The sequence below is a fragment of the Astyanax mexicanus genome, chromosome 12 (genome assembly GCF_023375975.1).
Source record: "Astyanax mexicanus isolate ESR-SI-001 chromosome 12, AstMex3_surface, whole genome shotgun sequence".
Taxonomy (NCBI): domain Eukaryota; kingdom Metazoa; phylum Chordata; class Actinopteri; order Characiformes; family Acestrorhamphidae; genus Astyanax; species Astyanax mexicanus.
The window spans coordinates 6,849,103-6,862,165 of record NC_064419.1 but is presented as its reverse complement, the minus strand read 5'-3'; the positions used below and the strand labels follow the sequence as shown (position 1 = coordinate 6,862,165).

The 13,063-nt window shown below is 37.1% G+C and overlaps 1 protein-coding gene across 2 annotated transcripts in view; it reads right to left on the bottom strand.

Annotated features, from left to right (window-relative positions):
* Window positions 1–13,063, bottom strand: part of LOC103028180 (zinc finger protein GLIS1) — a 149,222-nt gene that overhangs the window by 27,447 nt on the left and 108,712 nt on the right. Inside the window, exons 9-10 of one of the 2 annotated variants that reach the window (XM_022670238.2) lie at window positions 12,047–12,157; window positions 4,252–4,420 (exon numbers count right to left, since the gene is read on the bottom strand). In XM_022670238.2, the coding sequence (XP_022525959.2) occupies window positions 4,252–4,420; window positions 12,047–12,157 (280 nt within the window). The remainder of the gene's footprint in view (window positions 1–4,251; window positions 4,421–12,046; window positions 12,158–13,063) is intronic. The other variant, XM_049485580.1, reaches the window with a different exon arrangement.

Genomic DNA, 13,063 nt, shown 5'->3' with positions numbered 1-13,063 from the left:
AGCTCCATCATTACAAAGAACACAGTTCCTCTGTGCCATGACTCAACAATGGCGTGCCATTGTCTGTTTATGTGCTCCAAAGATTTTCCTATTTTATTAGTAATACTTCTCTATAGGGATTAGACAAGTTGAGTCAGGAATGGTTTTTAACCTAAAGATGCGGAATAATGCATACATCTAAGGGGTGTCCACAAACATTTGTACACATCTCCCTCTAAGCCTGCCTGTCGTCTGTTTCTTCATCTTTTTATTCACCCAGCCGGTGCTGCCAGCCTTCCCAGTGACTGTTCCCTGGATGCCGACCCTGCAGTAAAGTGAACTGAAGCTGTACCGTCTTTAATGCATCGCCACATAAAAGCTGGAGAATGTTTTAGCGAGTGAGCACAGCGGGGTCTGCAGCGCTGGCTTCTCTCCGCTTCACTCACATTGTTCTGGGCCCAGGTTCTTTAAAGTATCGCACTGTTTAGGTCATCTGATCTGATACTGAGGGAGTGAGAGAGTGTTCAGTGTGCTGCTCACTTGACCCTATAAGAAGCATTTTGAATAGCCTGTCACAATAATTGTATTATCTACTCATCACACTATATATTGACAGGCCTAATCTTGAGTAATCCTGAGGCTGTTAGTGTTGCAAAAGCCAGGGAGTGCTGGACAGTGGGATACCAATAAAGTGTTAATTAGAATATTAAATCACGCCCACATAATTCTCATTAAAGTATCAGTTTAGCAGAAAGTTAATATTTCTATCTTGCTTTTTCACTTAAACATTGTTGGTGGAATAATACAGAAAAAAGACACAATCCTGCACATAGGTGAGCTCATTCCCTTCACCTACATTCTAATCACCTCACAGATCACATCTGTAAGAGGTTTGAAAATCTGATTTCTATCAAATTTAAATGCGTCTCAGACCACCTCCTAAAGTGGTTTCAGTTATCAGATTTGAATCTATTTTAAAAAGTGTCAGTCCGTATTATTTTGTTTCTAAACTGAAAGCAGAAGCCTTTCTGAGTGGAAAAGGAATACAATATTGTGTTTAATGGTACCAGTGTATTGGAACGAGCATCTCTGCTAAGCCTAATATATTCATTCTAAAAACTGGGGTGTCGGGTCGCTTTTTGAGGGTCGAGTTCTTCTGGCCACGTCACGCGTCTTTACGTACTTATGTCACACGCACAGCCTCTAAAAGAGGATCCGGCTCAGTTTTACTAAACGCGAGCGGCTGGTGGAGCAATGGAGACTTCAGAAGAGGAAACTCAGACCTCAGTAGCTCATTCACTCATAGTAAAATACAAAGAAACGAATTAGTGAAGTTTCTGACTGAGTACGCTCTCTCTCTCTCTTTCTGACTGCTGAACATAACCTGGAATCGGATTCCTCCGCTCTGAAAGAAGACCGCATCACACCCACCCAGTTTAAAATTATTCCGCATGCTCAGTGCAATTACCCATTCACACTAGAGAGAGGACCCTAAATAACAAAACTTACAGACATCAGCAAGTAACCTGCATCTATACTCTTTTTTCTGAAGATCTCAGAGATCTCGTTGGATTTGGCCATGGTGATCCACTCTTAACACTCAAGAAAAGTCATATTTTCTCCTTGGAAAATCTGGAGAATCTTATGAACCCCAAGTTTAGAATTTAATATGGCTATCCCGAACATTAATAGTAGTAAATGAAGTAGTGTTATTAGTTTTATATAGTTGTATATCACTTCTCTGTATCTATTAGTGTCTTGTTAAATCAGTCATCCACATACAAGGATCAACAGAAATGACTTACGTTTAAAATATTTATTTAGTTTTATGTGCTTAGTAATAAAAAATATTTCTCTTAATTATTGTCTTTAATTATTGATTACATAAAGATCAAATGTCCAGATTTTTACATATGTTCAAAAAACAAAAAGTGCCAACAAGTTGAAGTGCAAGGTAGGGGTTTCTAATAAAGTGGTTTCTAATAAAGAGTGTTAATGCAAATGCACACAGAGTGTGTCCCAACTGGTCAGAGCACCAGAGTATTTGCAGTCTTAAGCTGCAGTCTAGCAGATCCTCTCTCTCTCTCTTTGTTGGCTGTGGAACAAAGCAGCGTGTAGCAGGCAGAGTCATCCTGAATGCCATTACATGCAGCGTCTTGGCTAGCTCTGACCACAGCAAGAACAAACCAAAAAAGAACAAACAGCCAAAAGAACACAACAGCTGCTCCGGGCTAAAGCCATTTGCACATAGAAGCAGCAAGCTGTCCGCTTTGAACCGAGGGAAACAGAGCCAGAACCAGAGCCAAGGCTTTTAAAAAGATGCTCCTTGCTGGCACGCGGAGGAATGAGGACGATTTGGCCGAGCGAGCTGTGCCCTGTTCTGCTTTAGCGCTCAAGAAAGCTGCAATTGTCCTGCAAATTGCACAGATAGCACTACTGCACATGTAGCTCCAGGTACCTCTCACACTTAAAGGTAGTACACATGTAAGTTATTACTGTCCAATTTTTTTTATAATCACCATTCAATGTACCATTTACTATAGTAGTGATTCTGGCACCCCACTACACTTTACACAGGACTGGAACCAATAAACAGCAAAGCATTCTGGAGAAAGGGCCTTGAATTATTGCTATTGCTTGCCAGAGGGAAAACAACAGTTACAGGCTCTGAATTAACCGCTGACCTCTGTCCTGATGCTACACCGTGTTCTAGCCCATAACTTCAGGTACTTTTAGGTTATCGTCTGCTATTTGTGTGTATAACTCTTCACAGGCCACAGGAGGCATCATGGGAAAATTCACATGCAGCTGCCTACTGCAGATGTTTGCAATATTACTACAGCATATGGTCTTCATAACATTAAACCCTTTTTATTCTGCCATGTCCATTCCGAGCTGTTAAATCGCAGCTCATTTGGGTTTGGAGATCGTGAAGTACTCTGCTATTGGATGTACTCCTGACTCTTGTGTCGAAGTGAACTTCAGCTGGACGTTTTACACTTCATCTGAAACGTAAAATACACAGAAGAGAAATTGATAGGCTCGTCTTCAAGCCACACTGCTCAGCACAGAGACTGGGACTTGTACTCAAGTTCTCAGAGATTTAAGACTTGACCTTGGCTCACACTTCAGAGGCTTGAGACATGACTCAAGTTGAGGTTCATACTTCAGAGTCAAAATGTGACTTGGGTTTATACCCTACTGAACTTAACTCACAGACTTTGCTTGAAGTGACCATGGCTCACACTTCAGAGCCTTGAGATAAGATTCAAGGTTATGCTTCATTGACTCGAAACTTGACCCTGGCCCATACCTCATTGACTCAAGACTTGACTCTGGCATACACTCCAGAGATCTGAGGTATGACCCTGGCTCGCACTTTAGAGATTTTAGACTTGACCCAGCCAGACTCACAGACCTGGCTATGGCTTTCACTCCAGAGACTCAAGACTTGACCTAGGCTCACACCTCAGAGACTCCAGAACTGACCCTAGCTCACACCTCAGAAACTCCAAACTTGACTCAGGTTCATACCACAGAGACTCGAGACATGATCCTGGCTCACACTTCAGAGACTTAAGACTTAACTCTGGCTAACACTTCATTGATTTGAGACATGATCCTGGCTCATACTTCAGACAGTCAATATGTGACTTGGGTTTGTAATTGATTTAACCACTAATCCAGGCTCACACATTAGATACTCAAGACCTGGCCCCTGTCTACTCTCCAGAGACTCAAGAATCTTAGGAGATGCAATACAATTTGACCCTCAAACACTTGAGACTTGACTCAGACCTGTATTTTAAGACTCTAACCTTAACTTGTGTTTTACACCTCACAACTTGCCTTAAACTTGTATGTCAAACACTTGATCCTTGACTTGAGCTCACACCTCAGAGATCTGAAATTAGACTTAGGCTTGGCTTTAGAGAATGAGACTCGACTCAACTTAAAATTCAGAGAGTTGAAGTGATTTCTGAAAATCCAGTGCCGCAAAATATCTAGTCTACTTTAATACTTTATGACATCTCAATATGTTTTGAGGCAGATGTGTGCATCAGTTTGTATAATGCTAAATAGTGGGTTAAAAACTTCCAAATGCCTGAAAAGAATGCTTAATGTATCAACTATTTCACTGAGCTGTGAAGCAGCAGAGTTTCATTCAATATATTTTTTTACTACAATGACAGAACCCTCTGATTTCACAAGAAACTTTGAATGAACAGCCATTATTTAAGCCTAGTTATAGTAGAGTATTTAAATGTATACCTGTAAAGATATCCTGGCCCAGGGCAGGGGAACGACCATCCTTTCCATTAAGTGTGTGCTGTGAGGGGGCGGGGCAGTGCAGATGCTGAGGGTGGGCAGGGCCATGTAGGTGCTGAACAGACAGACATTCGCTTAGAGTGTCCGGCTCCAGATGTGGGCAGGCTCTTAGCTGTCAATCAAAGATACAGACAGGTTAGGTTAATAAGTAATGAAGATATGATGATCACAACCTAGTACAATATTGTGGGCAGGATCTATGCTATGAACTTCCATGCTAAAATTAATTTGTAAAATATATCTACTAAGGCAAATGTTTCCAACACATTTATTTCAACTACAGAAAGGATTGGTGGTTAGCTGACTGGTTTGCATGGGAGTGGTATTCCAAGACCAGGGTTGGAAATTGCACAAAAAAAAAAAAAACATTTGAATTAACTAACGTATGAATTCACGTATTAGAAATCTGTAATCCAAAGCAAAACTCTTTTTTGACTTTATTTTCCACTGAAATGCTCAGCTGTGTTGTATGCAGTGCTGACGTCAGCCCTGTCCATTTTCATTTTAAGCAGAGAACCAGGCAGGAATTCACATTGAAAAAATATAATCCCATCACAACATGGCTTCCATTCCAGCACAAGGAAGCTACAGTGGCAGGGAGATGAGGAGGGACAGCAGAATGGAGAGACATTTGTGTAAACTGGATGGGAACCAAGCAAAAGTCTTCAGTAAAGAAACACATCAATTTTTGCGGCGACACTTCGCCGCAGCGCGGTGTAGGAAATGACGGCTTTGGAGAGGAATGATTCTCCACCACGGACAAGAACCTCTGATTGGAAACATGCAGATAGAGGGGAAGGGGAAAACCCACGCACAAACCAGCCCTTCAAAACTGTTAACACTGCATGGGTATCCCACAATGCATGGAGTTTACAAATGTAACCCATAATAGTTGTGTAAGGACTGGCTTTAGGTTATCAGCAAGCTTTGTTGTTGGGTAGTGGGTAGAACAGTGTTTTTTAACATAAACCAGGCCTGTCACTGTAACTGTTTTTGTAGGATGATATATCGCCCCAGAAATGGCAATTCTGATAAAATAATTTTGAATAAGTGACCTTTTGTAATTTTATTCCATTAGTATAATGATAATCTAATAGCATAACAAAGCAATTACACCCATTCAAAGAGCAATAAACAATTAATTACAAAAACATTTATAAACTCATACTGAAATACTTTATCAATAAATAAACACAATAAAATACAATAAAGCAATGATTTTAATCAAAATCAACATGTTAATGGGCTTTTCTTACTAAGATTACAGAATGGTCAATATTGAGGCAGAGAACATATTAATAAGGGTACATGGCACTGAGAGCTGTATTAATGGGTGGGCGTCCATTCAAAAGTTTAAAGTCCCGCCTTTTTTTTTTTTTTTTTTTACAAAAATAGCCAATCAGGTTGCTGCTTGTGCAGCTTGTGAGTAAACATGCTAGCGGGAAAGCCGCACCTAAATATGGAGATGTGAACAGGCATAATAGCCAAAACAAGACCAAAATTTTGCATTTTTGAGTCATTATTACAAACTGCTATTGAGGTTTTTAACAGATTTCATCAATGATTTAAAATATGTTTCTAAAATGGTCATTCATTACCCATAAAATAACAATACAGAATTGTTAAACCAGAATTGTAAACTGCCAAAGCTTAAGTTAAGTGTTTTAATAGTGTACATTTATCAGAATGCTCAACTGGAATGTGATGTCATTTCCCATTTCTGACATCCAACCTCTAAAGTAAATGAAACAAAGTATAAAAGTGGAAGTCTTTTTTATGAATAAATGAAATGTATTTTATTCTAATTGTTTAGTTATCTCACCCCTCTTTCAATTATTATCCCTTAATTGTATGATCACATGAAGATCTAATGTCCATATGATTAAATATGTTTTACACACATATTGCCAACATTTTATCAAGAAAAAATGTACACATATTAGTATAGTAATATAACAGTATTAAACACTGTGAATATTGGTCTTATTGACAGTTGTCTTAAAACATCACACCTGTTCTTTTGTTCTTCTCCTGTTGTGATTTTAGGATTGACTGGCACTCGAAATGATCAGGTGTTTTGGACCAGAAGGGCTTCAATCTGTTATTTTTTAACGATAATTTGAAAAAGAAATGGAAATAAAATAAAGGGCACTTTGATGAACTTTGTCTTTGATTTCTCTTTCATTGAACTGTAACAGTGAAAACCATAAGAATGCCACTTGTACCCAAAGCTCTTTTTGATGGGCAGCATGTTTCCACATTCTCTGGAAATCCCATGTAGCCGTGACACATTGCTTACATGTTGGGAAACCTCCATCACCACCATCAGGCCAGTTTGCTTGCCAGCTTTCTTCAGTGTTTCCTCCGTAATGCAACCCAACAGAGGCTGTGATCGGACGTTTGAGTGACAGATGACATTTGTTTAGAGACTGTAGTGCCATGTGTTTCTCACTGCATTCTGATTGCCATTGAAAGCTCACACTTTAGCATGGGCAGAGATTTTTAACAAAAACGATGCCGATATAAAATTCATTCGGGCTGACAGTACATCTGGGCATGATTGTGCTGAACAGAAGATGCTTTAAACCAGGCGTGACAAGAACTTTAAAAAGCTATTTTTTTATTTATGCAATTCTGAAATAAATTTGAGCAGATGTCGAGATTTCAAAATAAAAGCGCTGATTGCTGTCGGAATATTGGAAATGGCGGAATGAAAGTGGACAATCAGCGTGTTTGCTGCTGGCTAGACCATAATACAAACTAACGCTGGAACAAAGAAGACATTGAAGAGTGCCATGGCTTTTGTAGTTTAAGTTAAAGTTAGAGTAAAATATAGTAATAGCTAAACTCACTATGGGTTTAGTTTCACTGACAGGGATAAAGGGAAAAAGGGACTTTTTTAAACCTTCAGTTCAGTAAATCCTGTGTAGTCCAAGACTAGGTTCAAACCCTGTCAGGGAAACTGCCCTTATATGTTAAAAACACAGATGTGCAAATGCACACACACACATCTTGTATTTTCCTTATACAGTAGAAGTATTGCCAACATAATAGCACTCTCTGGAGCAGATAAATAAACAAAATTGACACCATGCCTAATGCTGTATTCCATTTACCTCAGAAGTCAGACTATATCACATCCAAGTTGACACTTTTCCATTTAAAAATCAATATAAATACAAATAATTGAACACTATTTCAAAACCTTAAAAAAACAGTTTTTTAAACACGTTGTACACTAAATATTTCACAGTTATTTGGCCATGTTTTTAATCCAGCCAAAATACACCCACTTTTTGTTAGATTTTCACAGGTGTGCAATGTTAGTGATACCAGTTGACAACACATTGTTTTATAACACATTGTTTCAATGTCCACAAAAAGAAAATAAACAATACTGTGTGTTAGATGACTGATTTAATGAGACAAGAACAAATAATTAATGATAATAATCTGTATAATATCAATGCTTTTACTACTGCTGATGGGCAATGCAGTCATGTTGAACTATCAAAAATCTGACTTATAGTTAGATCAGTTTGAGTATTCCAGTTGAAATTTCCTACTTAGATTATGCCAGAGGGGAATATATATATATATATATATATATATATATATATATATATATTTATATATATAAGTCTGCTTTTGCCAGGCTCCCATTGTAAATAAAAAGTTAAATAAAGAATAATAAATAAATTAATTAATTAATTAAAAATATCCTGACCTTACTAACTCTAAGGGCCCTATTTTAGTGATCTATACTGTGTCTTTGGTATCGTGAGGGCATAAAAAATAAGCCTTGCGTGGCTCAAGACATGTAAAAAGCATGTAATAATTCTCTTATTTAATCATGGGTGTATTTGGGTATGAAGTAAAATAAACCAATCAGTGTACCAGTTGCCATTCCCTTGAAGAGTGCAGAGCTTTGTGCATCTCGGCAAAGATACTGACCTGCTCGTTCATGCTGTGAAGGTACACCAGAGGCTCATTTAATGGAACAGCAATGTTATTTTATTCTTTATTCTGTTTATTTTTGAGTTAAAAGTCAGGTTTGCTCTCTGCAGCTCTGTGAACAGGCACTGGGCACACCTATAGGAATAGACTCTGACGATTGACTGTTTTCTAGGTTTACTTCAGTCAGTGGCGCACCTTATTCTTAAACTCTGAGTCTATTTTAATGGCGTGGGCCCAAGACTCTTGGCGGGGTGTAACATAGCAAGAGAGAGCATTGCGATGCACCTTGCACAAGTGTACGATAGGGCCTTGGCTCTTTAAAATCTCTTAGTCATTGAATGCAATTGAAACCACACAGCAATGCTCCAAAATCTAGCAGAAAGTCTTCCCTGGATAGTAGAGACAGACAGAAAAAAACAAACATTTATTATTATACCTTTAATTTGAGAACAAGCCATTAACAAGCAGGTGTCCCAATGCATTTCTCCATATAGAGTGCTTTCCAGGCATTCATCGGAAAGCGGCGGAGGAGTGTGTTTCATCTTTCCTCAGCACGACACCACGAGATAGACAGGGAAAGAGGCTTTGTTTGACATTTGTCCACCACATCTGGCTGGCGGGGTTTTGCACTCAGCGGCTTATTAACATCGGCTCACGCTCACATGTGTTTCCCCTTTGCGATGCTTAGCGAAAGGAACGCATCGTCATCCAGCCGCCACTTAGCCGCGCGCAACAATGAGGCCATTCTGTTCGTATTTGCGTGCTTTAATGAGAAATGCACTCTCTGTCGTGTAGAATGCCGCAGTGCGGTCAGTGCTGATGTATTGTTGGGGGCAATGAATTTCAAAGACAAACCTAAATAAAAACCAACTGCAGCTAGCCGTGAAAGGACGCAATTGACCATGAAAGATACCTACTGGATATTGTTCCTCACAGAACTGCAGCACAAATCAGTGCAGCCGAGAGCTACCTGCGATCTGATTTAGTACAGCAGTGGATATGAGAGGGGGAGTGTCAACCCTCTGTGTTTGATGCCAAAAGCGCTGGCTCATCAAATTAGATCAGTTTCTGGATGATTTATTGATATTTTAGTAATAAAACAGCATAGTTAGATAACTCATCTACGGTCTCTCGTTGTTTCTATGTGGTGGATACGTATGTTTATCATCTGCAATTGGTGGATTTGTGCATCCGTCTATGTTTAGTGTGAAACCGACTAGAGATGCCCTGAAATTAACATTTTTGTCTGAAACCAAAACCAAACAAAATAAACTATTTGCCAAAAGCTAAAAATCCCGAATACCACACAGCAAATGCAGTTTTCACAGGTTTAATTTATTTCGCCACTTCTTTTCACCACTGAACAATTAAATGAAATAACGTAAATGCTTTTTTTTGTTTGTTTTTTAAAGAAAAAGCTGTTATATAACCGTTTAAAATAATTTTAATTACTCCATTAAAGTAAACTCTACAACAAGACTTTAGGAAATTAATCAAGTCACTGGTCAGTAGAAATTATTAATTATCTTTTCATTTACTGTGGTCAGTTGTAGGGATGAACAGAACATTTGACAACCATAAAAACTGAGCTTAAAATGGCAAAAATATATATATTTTGATGTTTGGCCAAATATTTTGGGTTTCCAATTTTTCTGTACTTTCCTAAAACTGACCAGTGGACAGACTCTACGGTTTCAGAAAATGCTTTTAAGTGAACTGCATATCTTTTCCTTGTATTTTCCAAATATATAAGAAGAAATATTGAGAAATACAGAATTTGACACCCTGTTAGTTTGGTGAACCCACAGTGTGTAAAATCTCCTATGTGTACACACCTTTAGGTGTTACCACATATTAAGGGCATTTTTTTATATCTGAAAGTCTATTGCAGGGACTGAACCATGGTTCAAGATTCATAGCACTAAAGAACTTTGCTACATCTCCTTCACATCCATTGTTCTTTTTAAACGTTCGCATTATCTTGTTATTATAATGTCATTCTTATCTAACATTCGTCTGAACAGAAAAAAAAAGCAATGGTCATGTGACCTGCTTTTGGTTTGGCGTAATGTAAAAGCTGCAAGAAATACTACTTGGCTGTTTAGACCTACTGCCACGTATAGAATATGTATCAGATTTTAATAGCACATATTAAACTGCATCAAATGAGAACTGAAAATGTCAGATTCTGTGTGTTGTTTGGCCTTCACAGTGACACACTGATCCACACAATCCACATGTGCACTGTTGTGTAAAATGTAAATGCAATAAGGAGTGCAGTAACACAGTGTGTTAAACACTGTTTTTATATAGATCAAGGCTTTATAAATTGTAAATGCTGTGCATCATGTTTCAAAGCTTTATTTACTTCAACTTCAGCTGGAAGTTGTTAACCAATGATTTGTTCCCTAAAAAACATGTTTTTTAAGTTTTTAGTTCATTCTAGTTAGTTTTTTAATTAAAAAACTCTAGTAGTTTACCACTAACTTTTGTTCATTGAACTTTGGGCAATTTCAGGTTATTTATTGAACTTGGAATCTTATGTCAATCAAAACCAGAAACATTAGGTATGTTCTTAACCCTTGTGTGGTGTTCATATTTGTGTTACTCGTTTACTTTGTTACTTGTATTCGATTCAGCAAAGTTAAGCAATTTTACATTAAAATGATTTACACATGCTTGCGTCACCTAAATTGCAAGCAATATAAACAGCTTACATGGTTAATATTTGCCCTTTACCTTTCTTATGTTACATTTCTTTTAAAAAGTGCTACTCTTTTTTATTAGTTTTTTTAATAAAATGTAAAAGAAAATGAATTAAACTCAAGATATGAGTAGAAAATTTGTTTAGTTTCAAATTTACAAATGAAGCAATGTTTAATAGCCCTTGGCCAAACATACTGTATGTAATATAAATGTATAGGGGGGGTGTACAGTGTGTGTTTATCGAAAATGATGTGTTTTGATATATGTTTTCCACAAAAAAAAAGAGCCAATGCCAATGAGTTTGAGTTCGAAAAAATATTTTTTTAGTATCATTTGATGAAAAATGAAAACGGGTCCCACAGACCCGAACACCACACAAGGGTTAAACCATTGAACCGGAGTGTAGTTAGTTGATCAGCTGAGATGTATTTTAGTGTTTATGTTTAAACATATCTCTTCTTTTACTGCACTACCTAATATCTACGACTGATTACTTCCACACTTTTTAAAGTTTTTGTATTTATATATTTATGTATATATTTTTAAGTCTCAGTTTAGAATTTTATTTTATAGTTAAGAGTCTTATATCCCTCAATGTGCTCTTGTATTGTACTACACTTATTGTTTGTTTCTACTGTGTTGTGTACCTGCTACTGACTGCTAAATTTCCTTCGGGATCAATAAAGTCTCTTTCATCTATCTATCTATCTATCTATCTATCTATCTATCTATCTATCTATCTATCTATCTATCTATCTATCTATCTATCTATCTATCGATCTATCGATCTATCTATCTATCTATCTATCTGAGGTTTGCTTCTTTAGTTATGAGCTGCAGCTTAAACAATCTAATGTTGCTACAAGTCATGGAAAGCATCACACTCTCTCCTCAGTGTGAGTGAAGGTGTACAGTAATCTGTAACAGACTTGCTTGTTGGCTCATGTGGTTTCTGATTGTGTATGACATACTTTTAAACATGTCTTGGCTGATGTGCTATATTTGTGGTACAGAAAATTGTTTTTTTTTAAAGTGCAGTTTTTCTCCGTTTCACTCTGCCACCCAGAGAGCTTACCTTCCTACGCACCTGCTGCTCTTTGGCTGAGTGGATTTTGACGTGCTTGCGTAGAGAGCTGGGGTCCGTGTAGCGCTTGGTGCAGCCGGGGATCTGACAGGCGTACGGTTTCTAAAACAGAAAAGCATAGAATGCAGAATAAGAGCATAGTCTTTTATTCCAAAAATATATATTTCTAAAAGAAATAATTACACAATTTATTTGATCTGTTTCAAGAAGTTTAAAGAGAAATGTGAAATAAAGTTTAAGTGGGAAAGGAAATAAAGAAACATACCTTTTAGCTGAGAGTTTACAGCAGGAAAAAAGAAGAAAAGGACAGTTCAGTAAATTTGACAACTTAACTCAGCTCAACTCAAAAAGAAAAACAAAACCTTTCATCCACGCTGAATTCGAAGTGTTTACACTGAAAAAAAATCTGCTTTTGTTGGAGTTTTGTTTTGTAACTGTTTCTCGATTTTAGACAAGGCTTTAAATTGCATTCAGTGACAAGAGCAAGAGTTCAAATGGATGGATGGATGGATGGATAGATAGATAGACAGATAGATCTCATCTTATCTAGAAGTACTGAATTCATCATTAATATTAAGTTATGTTTTATATCCCAATATATTACATGAAAAAAAATATATAGCAATGTCATTTTTTTGTATTTTGTGCAGCCATACGAAAAATTTTAAGTAAAAACAAATCAACATGGTTAGCCTGCATTTTATATCCACTAAAACTATTTTAAAAGCAATGTACACAGTTTTTTGTTGTTTTATTCCAATACTGTACTAATTTAGAGCATATTTAAATGTATAAAATAAACTAAAACCCTTACACGATAAACTAACAATTAGTTTGAACTTCTAAGATCTGCTTTATGCCAAAATTAATTATTTAAAAAATTACTCAATTGTTATTAGTTAGGGGAACATTATAATTATTAGTTAGGGGAACATTTGCAGATACATATACATTCAAAAAGAGTTAGTGTGTTGCAGCTTCTTTTGTATTGGTTTCTGGCACAGTCTA